A 16,262-nucleotide genomic window follows, 5' to 3' on the forward strand; every position below is an offset into this window, starting at 1 on the left:
TATACCACTATGCTGTCGGCTAATTCTCTGCTGAGTCTCCGATGGAGCTCCCACTGTTTTTTTTTTTTTTCACTTTTCTTTTAAATGTCCTCTTGTACCACTTAAACAGCTGCGAGCCTCTAAACCTTTCCAAACACCTGGCCGGTGCTGGTGGTTTGTCAGGGAGCTCAGTGGTGTGACAATAGGCAGGCCAGAGAACATCAGGGGGAGAATCCGCAACAGCAGGATGAGGACAGTACAGAAGGCCGCTGTCTGGCATGTGCCCACAATTTGACAAACTCACTTTATATGTTTATGAGCACCGAGGAAATGACCGACCTTTTATTTTGTCGATGCTGTTTTGTGTGCTATTAATTCACAAACTGCTTGTTTGGTGTTTCTACACCTAAAAAGTTTTGCCTTTTTAAATAGGCTATCAATTTTCGGTAGATAACGTGTTTTTATTGCCCTTTTTATGTTTTGACATTATGTGTCCTCAGGTGTAATTTGTGACTTTTGATGCTTGTTTTTATTGAAGTGATTGTAAAAATTAACGGCGAATTATATTAACCGCCTTTTACTGCTCTTTGGAAAGTCCTAATTATTGCAGCAAATCAATTTCATCGTGGAAAGTGGCAGGACTTTTGTTTGATTTATGAACTGTTATATGATAATGAGGAGGTGAGAGCATTTTAGGCATTGCTCTGATGGAATTTAATTCTAAAAGATTTCAAACAGCTGTTCGCTTGAGAGAAGGTGCGAGACAAATAAACCGAGTCGTGCTCAAAGTATCCAGAAAGCATTGCCAGCATGTGATTGATTGCTTCAGGGAAGGGGGCTTATTGGCCAGTTTACAATGTCATTAACTGCCTGTATTTTAGCTCCAGCTTTATTTTAATGAATGCAGAAAATCTGTTGGTTGTAATCACACAACATCACCATGCTCCCTCTCGCAAATGTGCACACACTTGTGATTCGAAACAGCCAACGGAAACCAAGAGAAAGAGAAACCGTATTTCTTGACATCTACAAGCTGCCACCAGCCTGATTAATGGATAGTCGTCTCCCGGCCTTTTACAACAAAGTTTTGTTTGGAGGGAAAAATCTGATCGCTGACCCGAAGCTAATAGCATTCTCCATGAGCAAGTTATTGAGTGAAGTATGTTCCCTTTCTCTCTTCTTCTATTATTGGGTAAATGGTGGCTGTAGTGCCTGCAGGCAGGTCTTTTTGACCCAGTGAGACAGGCCAGTGGGTTAATTCCCTTCGTTCTGTCACTTTCAATACCTCTAACCTTTGACCACAAGGCTATCGTTTAGGGTTCAGTAATTCCTCCATGTTTGGACAATGTTTTTATTGCCTTATAAGACATGACCATTACTGCAAACAAGTTTAAAGGCATATTTTATTCAATAATGAGAATTCTGTTTGCAGTTAACATGAATCTTGGACTGATTGCAATCAAATTTGAATAAGCTTGTGAGATTTGAATGTTACCGTGAATGTAAAGTATTAAGAACAGTGAATTAAATGATAATGGATTTACTTTTCTTAATGAAGAAGCCCTTTGTATTCCAGCTTAGGTGAACCATTTGTTAGAAAAACTTTTGTACATTGAATGTAATGAAAACTTAACATTTGCTTTTATCGGTTTTACAAGATTGGGATTCAAAGAGTGGTCACTGGCTCCAATTTGGGGAATTTTGCCATTGCACATCTACAACCCAAACCACCACCTGAATGCCAAGATGCAGTTGCAGGTATAAAGATTTTTTTATTTTATTTTTTTTATTTTTTTATATAATAATATAGAAAGGTTATGTGTATATAAATTTTTCCGGCTGATTTTGAAGAACTTCTTAACAAGAGAAGTGGTTTTATTGTATGGGTAAAATATATATATATATATTTCTTATTAATTATGAATTAATATTTAAAACAAAATATTTAAAAGAATTGTTTTGAGCGCATTATGCAGCATTAATCTAGTTTTAATTGCCACACAGTGTTTCAGAAATCATTCTAAATATGCAGTTTTGGTTGTTAAAAAACATTTGGTATTTTCTATAAATATTTTTTTATATAGACACCACATTTCATTACTCTTTGACAAACAGAATATTCAAAGGGACAACAGCATTGGTTAAAAATCTGACACTGTTGCTTTTGATCAATTTAATGCATCCTTTCTGAATAAAACTGTTAATTTCTTTAAAAAAAAAAAAAAACTTACAAAATCAAAACCATGACATTAGAGCTGTACAATATTGAAAAAACTGACATTGCGGTATTAATATTTATATTTTTGCTACGCATATTTAGTATAAATTTACCAGATGGGTTGAATAGCTTTATTTGCAAAAAAAAATCATGATTTTAGATTGAATAGGATGCTTTTGTAGTAGAGCACATATGCATAAAATGTATTAAACCAATCACAGGCATTGATAAAAACAGTAAAGCAAAGTTAGAAATGAAATAAATGCTTTAGGGTATTCTGGGAGTCTAGTATTATTTAAATATACAACTTGAATAATGAAGTAAAATGACACAGTATAATTTTCATTATGTTTACTGTACATGAATAATTAATATTTTTTAAATTACAAAAATGTCAATTTCTTCTGTATAAATGCTTTAAAACTGGCTTGAAATGCTTACACATTCACAGGCCTTAAAACACACAAAAATATACAGTATATATATTTTTGGTAACTTTATGGTAAAACTTTGCAATTACCGGTACTCTACAATAAACTATGTTTTTAATTGTGGCTCCTAGTCAACTATATCCCAAATCGACATTGCAGATACAGCAATGTGACTTTTGCGGATAAGCGCATTGCAATATCAATGCTGAAATGATATATTGTGCAGCCGCTTGACAGTGTAGAATACAATTTAGAATGTTCTGAATTTACATTGTTTCATTTATGCCCTTTTTGTGTTGATGAGTAAAATGTTACAGCCACAACCCCTGAAATATTTTGTGTACAGATTTTAATGAGCCTTGTTTTTCATACATTTCAGAGCTGCAGCCCTCCGCAGCCGACCTCTCTTCAGTTCAAACCCCAGTACAGCCCAAAGCTGTCCATGTGCTCCAGAGAGAGGACAGTGGCCAAAGTAAGATGGGTCAGTCTGTTTCCACAATGTCATTACACACTTGCGGCCTACATTTAAAGTTAGAAGGTCAATTTGTTTGTATCCATAATTCTACTTATATTATTTATTTATTCCCTGCAGTCTGCATTATTGAGGGAGAAGACTAAATTAATATGAAGTTTTAAGATCATTTTATGCAGTCTGTGATATTTTGTTATATTTTTTACTAAAATAACAGTTTATACAGTAGTAATTTTACGTGTTTGGAAAAGTTTTTGCACTGAATAAATTGTATATCAGTAAACTTTAACATATATGTAATGTCTAAAATCATAATGCATATGCAAATAGATGTCCAAACATAGATGTCTTAGTTAAAAAAAGACTAAATTTGGGTAGTCAGTGAAAATTTTATAAACGTCTTACAAGATGAAAGCTAGATCTAATTCTTATTGTCACCTTTGTAACCCATCCTCAGTTGACTACTACTTACAGTACATATGTTTTGGGAATGTTCAGTGGTGATTCTTTTTTTGGAAATTTAAATGCTCCACTCTTTTGGATTTTCTACTTGTAGACATACCTCGGGATCCCCTACTTTTTCTTGTTTTGGATGACTCCATTCTACAACTAAACCCTCAGCCAAAAATGACTTTATCAGCTATTAGCACTGCTGCTAAATAGATTATTTTGAAATTATGGATTGAGCCATCCACTATATTTTAGAGATATCCCCTTCCTGGAAGGTACAACCGCCAGGCTTAACAGCGTAACAGGCAATACTATTTGAGGCTGGACCAATATTGTTGTGATGTTGCTTGACAAACATAGAAGCTTTTTGATTTTTAGTTATTTTAATATATTCATAGATTTTCCTTCAGCTTAGTTCCTTTCAAGAGTTCATGTTCAGATATGTTCGGCGCTATTAGCTGGTTTAGCATGCTGTCTCAGGAGAGAACCCTGAGCTCAGAGATAATTGAGCACAGGGCTCCCGCCTGGTCAATACGCATATAAGAGGATCCAAGATCAGGTAGGTCTCGAGAGTTCCCCCTGGTAAAGGGAGGAAAAGGAGAAGATGGAGTGGATGGGGGGATTCTTCCTAAACGAAGATAAGGTAGAAGGGTGAAATCCTTCGAAATATTGTTAGTTTGAATTAGTTTAATTGGATTATTGCTGATTACGGATGAGAGGCCAGCCGTGATCAATCATATCACATGCTCCTCTTAAAATTAGTTGGTAAAACATTAGGGGTCGCCACAGCGGAATTAAAAAACACCAACTTATCCAGCAAATGTTTTACACAGCGGATGCCCTTCCAGCAGCAACCCAGTACTGGGACACATCCATACACACTTATTCAAACACATACACTATGGCTAATATAGTTAATTTAGTTCACCTATAGCACATGTGGGGACTGTGAGGGAAACCCGAGCACCCAGAGGAAACCCAGGAGAGCAATGGGAGAACATGAAAACTCCACACAAAAATGCCAACTGACCCAGCGGAGACTCGAACCAGCGACCTTCTTGCTGTGCCACCGTGTCGCCCCTATTTTTATATATATTTTACTTTTTTCCTCTTCCCTTTGTACAAGTGGACGGTTTTATGGCATCTGCTTTTATATAGTTTTATATCTACATAGCTGAATTTGAATAAAATTACTACTATACTGTAAGACTTCTATTAAACACAAAACTTCTTATCTGTTGATAGATGAGTCAAAAAAGGTTTATAAGCAGGAGATGGATGTGAGAAGAGATGGAATGGCTCTTAGAAGATCAGCAATGGAGAGTGCAGAATCCAGACTCCTTCGCGCTCCTCCACCTTCAGCTGCTTCTGCTAGCTCTGACAACAGAGTACTGACTCGAGGTTTAGCCAGACTCAGCCCAATTAACCCACAGGTATTACTTATTTACACTGACATAAATAAAGTTATTTATGGCAAAGATACATATAGTGTGTTCAGCTTTCTTAGGTTAAAAAACAGCTCATAGAATGTGATTTCAACTTGTCCCATTGTAACTATGCTTGCATTCCACTTCTAATAAAGGTTTGGTTCTCAAAGGTACTCATATGTTGCATTTCGCCTGTGAATAAATAATAAACACACAATCTGCTCTGGAGAGCTTTAGACCTGACTGATAATCAATTTCCTTTTTCCATGTAAAGTGACCTTTTACCCCTGGTGTAATGTTAAATGTGTCAGAAATAGCTTCAGGGCTGATATAGGTAATGATTTGAAATGGTTCCCTTCTGCAAGCCAGTGGCCTTCAAAAAAATTAAAAAAATATATATACAAAACCTGTATTTATATACAGTTGACATCAAAATGATTAACACTCCTTTGAAATTTTTTTTTTTTTCAAATATTTCTTAAGTGATATTTAATGGTTTAATTTAAAGGAAAGTCTTATTTGTTTTATTTCGGCTAGAAGGTTAGAATAAAGGCAGTTTTTAATTGTTTAAAAACCAATTAAAGGTCAATATTATTAGCAGTATTGTTTTTGATTGTCCAGAGAACAAACTGTTAAACAATAACTAAATTACCCTAACTTGCCTAATTAACCTAGTTAAACCATCCGCTTGTTAAGTGGTGACGTGTTTGTGACATATGTATACTGTTTTCGGGTCCAAGCAGCCATTCATTTGAGTGGAGAAATCATTCGTTTATGATCACGTTTTATTCCTATCACACATTAAAGTTAATTTTATATAAGATCGTAGTGTACACAACAATCTCTGGGCTTGCTGCATAACAAATACCAAAAATGTAACAATTTATAAAAAAAAATTATCACTTTCTGGCCATCGGATATTAGGCATGGACATATATACTGCCACCGTGATTTTCGAAAACATTAAATAGCTTTGTCACCGTTTATTATTACCATTTCATGAGTCTCCCCATTCAGTTGAATAGAGCGCTTGGACCCGGAAGCCGCTTTGCGTGACGTCACACTTAACAAGTGGATTAAATTGCACTTTAACCTGAAGACTATCTTGAAAAATATCTATTAAAATATTATGCACTAATATCATGGCAAAGATAAAAGTTATTAAAACTATTATGTTTAGAAATGTTTGAAAATCTTCTCGCCGTTAAACAGAACTTGGGGAGAAAAATGCTAAAGAATTAAACTTTCACAGGAGGTCTAATAATTCTGACTTAAACTGTATATATCATTAAAAAAAACTTTACTGAACCCCATTTTAAAATGTATTTGTAACCTTAATATCAAATGCATTTCTCTCTTCTTAGAGTCTTCCAGTGCCAGCTGTTGTCAGCAAATATCCTTTCACCATAGTTGATGGTCAGATTGACCCGGATGCTGCTGACTTCTGTCGGTATAAAAAGCAGTATTGTCTGTACTGGGGTGCGATGGTAGAAGCTCTTGAGCGGCTGCAGAGGATGCTGTTGGACTTTGCTGTGCCACTGGCGCGGGTGTGCGGGGAGAGGCTGGCAGCTTGCGTGCAGAGTGGTGAGCTCAACTGGAGAGACGGCAGGGGCCGGTGCACCCATGTGGAGAAGCTGCTGTCGGTGCTGGAGAACAGGGATGAGGTATGGGACCTGATGTGTCAGCCCGGCCAGCGCTACAAAGGCAACGGGGGGCATCAGGCAGCGGCTGTGCGCATCCAGACCTGCTGGAGGCGTTACTCTGCCCGTACCGCCTACCTGATCCGGCTTAGGTCCAAATGGGCGGCAGAAATTATTGCCATGTCTCTGCTGAAACGTGCCAAACTGTGCCATTTGAAGAAGAGTCTGCAGGCCTCACGTCTTCGGCAGCTGGAAAACTTCCACAGCAGGGCAGAGGTGAATCATATACACATTTATACAACAATTAGTTCTGGTTCTTGAGTCTGATTTTGATGTAAGTTTAAGGGTGCTGTATCTAAGTTTTCGCCTCTTCTAAGGCATAAAAATACCATAATATGTTTGCATATATTTTAAAAAACATGTTAAGTGAACATACTTGTTTATCTGAAAAACAATGGTAAAGTCAGATGTTCTGCTTTGAAAATGTGCATTAAGTGCCGGAATGTCTGTCTTTTTTTTTTTTTTTTTGGTCATTTAACCTACCCAATGCCAGTTCAGCAATTATATTTTAGCAAATATATTTCAATTCTAAAGTTCCATTTCAAATGGTTTATTTTAGTTTCAAGATCTGAGGTGACCTATCTGCTGCTGCTTTCAGAAGTATGGCAAAAAATGGCATGTGAAATGGCATTCAAACTCACAATATTAGCATTTAACATTGAATAAAGCACATGAGGGGTACCTGAGGTTATCACTTTCAGTTTCCTGTTGTTCAGCTGCAAGAAATAGAAGCCATTTCTAAAGTATAAAGTTCTCCTTTTAATATGGAAAATATTCCTTCTATTGCCTGCCATTGCTTTTATTTTAACGTGATTTATATCAGCCTTCAATCAGCCTTTTGGCTTGACAGTCATGCACACTGTTGTTGGTGTCATCAATCTGGCAACCTGCACTTGCGTATGTTTTGAACCATGTTTTTTGTTCCAATAATACATTGTTGTTTTGATATAGTGAAAAAATATACAAAAGCACGCAAAAAGTGCTAAATATATTAAAAACGGGGCAACACCAAATCTCCAAAAATGCCAATTTATTAAATTAAAGGCATGCATTGTTTTGAGCACACAGCTCTTCATCAGACAATGTTTATCACAATAAGTTGCTTCTTTTTGTACACTTCCAGATCACATGATCTCCCATATTATCTCACAACAAGAAAAATAAGAAAAAACAAACATATTTTAAATATATTTTAAATTAAATATATTCTTAATAAGATATTTAAAATGAAGATACAGAAACAAACCCTAATATTATATCAGAAAATAAAGAAAACACAACAGAATAACAAAATAATACAACAAAATGTACAACACATCGGGAGGGAGATCTTAATAAACTGCTGTTACAACGTGAAGCTTTTTGAATTTTCACTCTAGATACTTTGTCTCTAAGAAGTTTAAACGAGGAGTTTGATATTTGTCCTTTTTTTTTAAAATAATTTTTAATGTTGAATTAGGTTTTTGGGTAAAGTTTTTGCCCATATTTTATTGTGTATTTAGTTGTATTTTTTGTTATTCTGTTATGTTTTCTGTATTTTTGTTTTGAATATCTAATTTATAAACGTGTATTTTCTCTATTTTTCTTGTGAGATAATATGGGAGATCATGTGATCTGGAAGTGTACAAAAAGGAGCAACGCATTGTGATGAACACTGTTTGATGAAGAGCTATTTGCTTGAATTGTTAAACGCTTAGTCGCAGCCTTTTTAATTTAATAAATTGACATTTTTGGAGCTTTGGTGTTGCCAACTTTTGAATTTATTTTGTTTTGATATAGTATAAATGAAATCTGGATGTACTATTGCATTAGTTCACTTATAGTTCAGTTATTGAATCATTTATTCAATAATATGTGTTAAAACACAGGCTTTATTCAACACTGTTCAAAATACATCAGTGTTGTAGTAGTTCTGCTGTGAAACTGTTGTCTTTGGCAGAGAAAACCAGATAAAGTATTTGAAAAGATTGTATCTAAAATGTAAGTTATTTCAAATAAATCCATTTTATATTTAACTAAATGCAAAAATGTTCAAACGAAAATACTGTATATCTATTTGAAAACATTCTTGTTCTAGTATATTGGCTGGTTTATTCTCACCAAATATGACCAGTAATTAATTAAATCATTGAACAATTCATTCCAATGATATGTTACAAATGGCTGATTCATTTAGGAAGGAACCACATGATTTCTTATTGGTCGTTGAATCATTGACTTAAATGATTCTTTCAAAACTAGATTGATACAGGAATGAAACAAATGTTCCACACAAACTTTGTTTAGGAATATTTTTGTTTTTGATACAAAACTGAAAAAAAAAAATTAGTCTGGACTTTCCTTACTTCTCAATCTTTTGAATGGCAGTTCCTAAATCCACAGCATAAGAAAATACAGAAGTTCCACTCACAAGAGATTTGTTCTGACTTGCTTAAACACTTGACCACTGACGTATAAGTTTCTATTTGTCAGACCAGATGTTTCATCTGTGCTGTCATTCCTGTAACATCTTTATGAATTTCGCATGTCTCTTAATTAGTGCCCACATGTTCATTTATCCTCACCGCCACTCACCGTGAGACGAGACACAAGCTTGTGTATGTTTCCACCCTTTAAACACTCACATCCTTTTAATTAAGCCTTAATCTTCCCCTGGCAGAAAGCTTCATGTAGCCTGCTAATTGAATTAATAGAGGAAAGATGTTTCTAAGCATGCACTTAGCTGATTTAATTAATGTGATTTATGCTTGGTTTGTCTCAATGAGACCCAGGGAGAAAGACGAGCATCATTTCCTCCCTTTGCTGCCATCGGTGGGCCGACAACATGATAAATCCAACGTGCTGGGTGCTGTCTGTCACCCATCACTTTTACTCTCTTTTATTCTCTGCTGTGTGTGTTTCACAGAGTCTGGCAACCAACTGGAAACACATCACCTCCGCCAAAAGGACTATCATCCATGTCCCATCACTGGGTAATTCATTTCAATCTGCCGTGAGGGCTCCTGGTTAGATAGTATTTCTGTAGAGAGGGCAAAAAACAAACACGTTTATATATCAAAACTTGTCAATGAGGCTTTCGCTGGCTATTGGAGATGATGATGATGATGATGCATGTGAATTGTAATCACCAGCAGATGGAGTGTGATTTTTGCACTGGGGGTGGCTGAGGAGAGGCCTGTGTGAGCTTAGATAATTAAGATGTTGAACCCTATTGTTTTTATTGCCTCGCTCTGTTAGTTTGCATGCATTTAATCATTTCATTATAGAGATTAGTTTCTTGCAATGTTTTTGAGAATTTGGTCCATATTTACAATATAGTCTCTCAATAATTTATTGGGTTAGTTCACCCATAATGAAAAAAAAAATGGGGAATCGATATCGCAATGTGTGTATCTGCAATAGTCACATCACATGATTAGATTACTTATTACATTTTTAAAGACAAAGATATTATTAAAAAATATTATTATATTATTGGATAAAATTATACCATTATGATCATGTTATTTTACATTAGTTTTTTCAGTTTTTGTATTTGGATACTGTTAGATTCTTCAGAAAACCATAAAGCACCGTTTATTTAACTTTTATTTCAAGAGTTCGCACTTAGATATGGCTTGATGATAATAGCAGGTTTGGCATGCTGTCCAGGGAGAGAACCCTGAACTTGGAGATAATTGAGCCCAGGGCTCCCACCTGATCAATGAGCATGTAAGGAGGGTACGAGATCAGGTGTTCACGAGGGCTCTCCCTGGTAAAGGAGGAAAGGGGAATATGGGTTGGATAGGGGTTTCTCTGGAAACTCTGACTTTAACTGTATGCTTATAACTTATTACATTTTATGCAGATGCAATGCATTGAAAAACATGATCACCTTAGTCAATCTAAATTTATGAAATCTTTTAGAATAGAGCTATTTGAATAATTTAGACAAATTATTTTCATGTCGCAATACACAGTTGAAGTCAGAATTATTAGTCCTCCTGATATATACAGCCCCCCTGTATATTACCTGTATATTTTTTTCCTAGCTTCTGATCAATAGAAAGCAGATTTTTTCAATACATTTCTCAACATAACACTTTTAATAACTGATTTATTTTATATTTATATTTTATTAAATATTTTTTCAAGACACTAGTATTTAGCTTAAATTGCAATTTAAAGGCTCAACTAGGTTAATTAGGTTAACTGAGTAAGTTGGGATAATTAGGGAAATCTTTGTTTAATTATGGTTTGGTCGGTAATATAAATGTATATCAAAAAATATATATTGCTTTTTTTGGACATGTTAATCATTTAGAAAATATTTTAGAGGAGGGCAAATAATTTGGATTTCAACTGTATATCGCAGCAAAAACTATTTTTCTCAATGTTAGATTTTTCCAATATCGTGCAGCCCTAATTTATTCCCTCATTTTGTTCTAAATCCATGAGAAAATCATTCATCTTCAAAACACAAATCAAGATTATTTTTTATCAAATTTGAGGAATCTTAAATATTCTGTGACTTTCTTGGGAGTCTATACATTGAAAACTCTGATGCCTCAAAACCCTTTAAAATCCAGCTATAAATTGAGTGGTTGAATTCAAGACATAACTGCTTTATATAATGAAGAAATGCTATTTAGAGAGCATGGAGATCATGTTGGATGCAAAATAATTTACTTTAGTTGTAGCAAGATAAAAACGTGAATGAATATCTCAAAAATGAATCAGTAAATCAACTGCAGAATGACATCAATACAACATCTTGCAACTTTTTTGTCAGGTAAAACTACACATTTACCTCAGCAAACCCATTTTGAAAACAAATCTCCTCAGAAGACTTCAAACCACTTGATCCGTATAGATTTCATTTTTGACAATTTTACAAATGCGTATAAACGTCACAAATTTAACAGTGAACAGACTTGGTGTAAAGATAGAAATTGTCTGAGATTAAATAACAATATTATCAATTGTGTTTTCAGAAGATAAACAAAACTCTTATAGAACACAGAGGAGAGTAAATGATGACAGAATTATCAATTTGAAATGAGCTAACCTCTTGAAGGTCCCATAAAAATTAAAATAAAATGTTTTAGATGTTAGTATCAGTATTGTTTGTGTAAGCTAGTGAGCACCAAGACAGTGAAAGAAATCACACTTAGAACCAATAAAAAACCAATATAAACTTGTAAAGCTTGTAGTTTGTCACTTCCACCTAAATGAATCAACTGTATTATTTACATCACCTCACCTTCAGTTTCTCATCAATTCTTGACCAATCAAAGCTCTCTAGTATCTGATATGCCCCGCCTCCTTTAAGATGCTTTTCATTTGATGCACTTGAGCTCAACATCTCTTACTGGCAGAGAAGTGAGAAAAACTAAACCCTATTGGCTTTTTTTTTTTTTTTTAATGAGAGAGGATGTCCCACCCTCTCTTCATACTCAACACTGAAAAAAAAATGCACAATTCAAATCACTTCAGGAGAACATTAAAGGGGTTAATTTACCCCAAAATTAAAATTCTTTCATAATTTACTCAAGCTTTTTCTATTGTAAGAAGCTTGTTCTATTGTACACAAAAAGCATGAAGAATGTTGAAAACTGGTAACCATTAGCATCTATAGAATGTGGGGAAAAAAGCAATACTATAATAGTCAATGCTTACCAGTTTCCTACATTCTTTAAACTATCTGATTTTGTGTTCAACAGAACAAAACAAAAATCTACTTTTGAAACAAGTCAATGGTGAGTAAAGTTTAGGTGAACTGTCCCTTTAAAATCTCCCTTTGGTTTGTTTGATAGGATATTCCCAGCCTCGACGACTCAGTCTCAGAGGATATGATGTGCTGCAGAATACCCAGATGGGCCGACTGTGTGACATCAGAGGTAAAGGGTTTAATCATGACACAATCAAATTGAATTTGCAGCATGAAAACACACGGAAGCAAATGCGGCAGTGTTTGTGTCACACACAGATGAGAATGTGGAGGTCATCTATGTGTCTCCGGTGCGCCTGGGAGAGGATGTTCTCCAGTATTACACTCGTCTGCTGGGCCTGCAGACCGCCATTGAACTGGGTGATGCTTCTGCAACTGAGTCACACTCTGCCAAACGCTTTACCATCCTCATGCCAGAAGCACTGGAGGACTTTTCAGTATGAAAACACACACACACACACACACACACACACACACACACACACACACACACACACACACACACACACACACACACACACACACACACACACACACAGAGAGAGAGAGAGAGCAGGGTGTTCTATAACAGAACTTTTGTTTCTCTTCAAAGAATTTTTAAAGAATAATTTAATGTTATTTATTTCTTGCCTATAGAGGGCGACAGAGGCGACATGTGTATTTACAACTCTTAGGTAAAACTTAGGTTTTAGTGCAAGAAAAACAGAGGCTCTTTTTACATGACACATTTAACAAGATTCCAAGATATGAAAAAATTCTTCCTGAAACAGTAAAAAATGCTTGAAATTTTTTTCGTCGCATCACTGCTTTTAAAATGTTTCATTTTAATATGTGATTCTTCACACAACGTGTCAAGCTGTATATCCAGTAGGGGTGTGATGAGACGCTTACACCATGAGACGAGAAATGAGATTGTGTACAATTTCACATGAGAAATGGAACTTCTTTCCACAGATTTTACTTTTTAACTTGTGTTCAGTGGACCGTCACGGTGGCGCAGTGGGTAGCACAATTGCCTCACAGCAAGAAGGTCGCTGGTTCAAGCCTCGGCTGGGTCAGTTGGCATTTCTGTGTGGAATTTGCATGTTCTTCTTGTGATAGTGTGGGTTTCCTCTGGGTGCTCCAGTTTCATAAAACTGCGTAAAACATATGCTGGATAAGTTGGCAGTTCAATCCGCTGTGGTGACACCAAATTAATAAAACATTTTTAAAAAATCATCAGTGATGATAATGGCTGGTGTGCGTGTCTCCAGGATTTCACTGTGTGTGCACTCGGTGGAGATGTGTGTGGCTGTGGTCATATACTGGCTCGATACATGCAGAGAATAGTGTTAAGCAGCTATGTGTGTGTGTATGGAATATCCTGTCACAAAATGCGAATAAAAGTCACACATAATAGTATTAGTTTGATTTTGGCGTTTACATGTCTGTACTGCACTTTCATATATTCATTTTCTTTTCGGCTTGGTTGCTTTATTAAACAGGGGTCGGCAAAATGGAATGTATAGAAGTCTTGAAAAATATGTAGTCAAATGTTATTTACTGTCATCATGACAAAGATAAAATAAACCATTCATTAGAATTTAGTTATTAAAACTATTATGTTTAGAAATGTGTTGAAAAAAACTCCTCTCCGGTAAACAGAAATTGGGGAAAAAAATAAACAGGGGAGCTAATGATTCAGGGGACTAATAATTTTGACTTATAATATATATACACACACACACACACACACACATATATTCAATTCATTTTAATAACATTTTTAACAATTATTATTTCACATAGCAAGCATGCAAGCAATAAATAAAAATTAGAAATATAAATAATGTGACCAAAATGAACTTTGTAATATCAATTGTTTATTTAAAATATAGTTATATAAAAACTAAAATAATCTATTAAACTTTTTTTTTGATATATAAATAAAACAGAAACACATTCTGTTCAAATTTATTACAACATTTATTAAAAATAAAAGTTTCTCTTTCAAAACATAGCATTTTTGTACTTTTCCTCTACATTTATCATTGTACTAATAAGTAAATTGGATATATAGTATCCAATATATATCTATATAAGATATATATATATATTTTTTGACAAATACAGATATAGATATATACGCTACCAGTCAAAAGTTTGGGGTCTATGCAATATTTAAATGTTTTAAAATAAGCTTCTCCTGCCACCAAGGCTGCATTTATTTAATCAAAAATACAGTACAAATTGTAAATTAACAAACAAATTGTAAAATAACTATTCGATAGCAGTTTATAATTTAATTTAATAATTTATTCCAGTGATTTTAAAGATGTATTTTCAGCTTCATTACTCCAGTCTTCAGAGTCACATGATCCTTCAGAAATCACTTAAATATGAATTATTATTATTATTATTATTTTTATTATTACTACTACTATTGGTAATAGTAATAAAAGCAATAAAGACTGAAGTAATAATTTCATTTGAAACTACATACAATAAGAAAGCAGATATTTAAACTTTTATAAATATTTAACAATTAATTTTTTTTACATTTTTACATTTAATAAATGCCGCCTTGATGAACAGAATAATTTTTTTTAAAACAACATGAAAAAAAAAAACGGACCCCAAACTAGTAGGTAGTGTATATATTTTTTTTAAGTTAAACATTACCTTAAAAATCAGTGAGCAACCGGAAGATGATAGAGAAACTTGACAGTACAAACTATTCTTGAATCTTTATACTTTGCAGTAAAGCCAAGTTTATTTTATGCAAATGAATTTCTAGAGTTAGCATAGACCTAACTGACTCCACATTTTAGCAGTGCCCTTCTGTTATTTATTGCCGCATAGCGCACGAGCGGCACGCGCTGCCTCTTCCCTGTCGATTCTTCTCCGTGTGTAAACTCTGCCAGACGTGTCAGCAGGATAAATCTCTGTTAGCCGTTGCTGCCAGCGTGGCGTGCCAATGACAGACGGGACAATTCTGCTTGGATCAAACATACAGATGTGGAGTAATTAGTGCTTTCCCCACGGAGCCCATCACTAAGCACACAGTAAAGACAAGAGGCGGCAGAGGTGTGCCGTCCTCCCCAGACTCTCCTTTATCAATTTAACGTGTTGGAGTACAGGAGAGGTCATGACCCCTCCGGCTGTACGTAATGGGCTCAATGTGTTTGCGCACGTTCATAAATTACAGCCATAGACAAAAGGAGGGGTAAGACCTTAGAGCAGGAGTAGAAAGGACAGTTATTTATGTACACAAAGACCGCTGAGATTTCACCTTTTGGGAGGAAATATACATTACAAAAATGTATTGCTGTTATATGCATTCTCTTTATTAGAGCTTATTTTGTTAGGAAGATACAGTGTTAAACTGTTTATGATCACTGATTACAATTTTGAAAGTGCCTTTTTTCTCATTTCTTAAAGCTGTTACATTGAAAAAGTAACTTTTACATGAAAAAAATATATACTTTTGATTTTAAAATATATCAATGACCAGATTTGTTTATGCAGATCTAGAAGACATAAGAGGTGGTTAACTATCACAACTGTGACCAGTAGTGTTCAACACATTCTCTAAAATGAAATCAATTGAATTGCAGTGTAGTACACTATTGTTAACTGCCATAAAACCTAATTGAACCAACATAATATCAAAGGAGACAAAATGTTTGGGTGTTATGGAGGTCTACAAATTAGGCATTTATTTCTGTAGTTTATTAATTTTGCATTTTTGGGGGGGTTTGTAGAACTGTTTTTTAAGCTGGATTTGTGGAACTGTTTTTTAAGCTGTTGTAAAATACTTTCCAAACACCTGTGTGTGTTGCTGTGTCAATAAGCTAAATCAATAAGTCCTGTGAAGCCGTGGATTGCAGTGAATT

At 34.8% G+C, this 16,262-nt stretch overlaps 1 protein-coding gene across 23 annotated transcripts in view; it reads left to right on the forward strand.

Annotated features, from left to right (window-relative positions):
- Positions 1-16,262, forward strand: part of iqch (IQ motif containing H) — a 62,613-nt gene that overhangs the window by 4,269 nt on the left and 42,082 nt on the right. For 13 of the 23 annotated variants that reach the window (XR_012393754.1, XR_012393756.1, XR_012393757.1 and 10 more), the window contains exons 6-12: positions 1,638-1,737; positions 3,008-3,109; positions 4,796-4,983; positions 6,342-6,893; positions 9,583-9,649; positions 12,473-12,556; positions 12,646-12,824. Coding sequence is in view for 16 of the 23 variants with exons in the window: in XM_073929394.1 (XP_073785495.1) it covers positions 1,638-1,737; positions 3,008-3,109; positions 4,796-4,983; positions 6,342-6,893; positions 9,583-9,649; positions 12,473-12,556; positions 12,646-12,824 (1,272 nt within the window). In the remaining 7 variants the exon portion in view is untranslated. The remainder of the gene's footprint in view (positions 1-1,637; positions 1,738-3,007; positions 3,110-4,795; positions 4,984-6,341; positions 6,894-9,582; positions 9,650-12,472; positions 12,557-12,645; positions 12,825-16,262) is intronic. The other 10 variants (XR_012393755.1, XR_012393760.1, XR_012393759.1 and 7 more) reach the window with 1 other exon arrangement.

Source organism: Danio rerio, chromosome 18, assembly GCF_049306965.1.
Source record: "Danio rerio strain Tuebingen ecotype United States chromosome 18, GRCz12tu, whole genome shotgun sequence".
Lineage (NCBI taxonomy): Eukaryota > Metazoa > Chordata > Actinopteri > Cypriniformes > Danionidae > Danio > Danio rerio.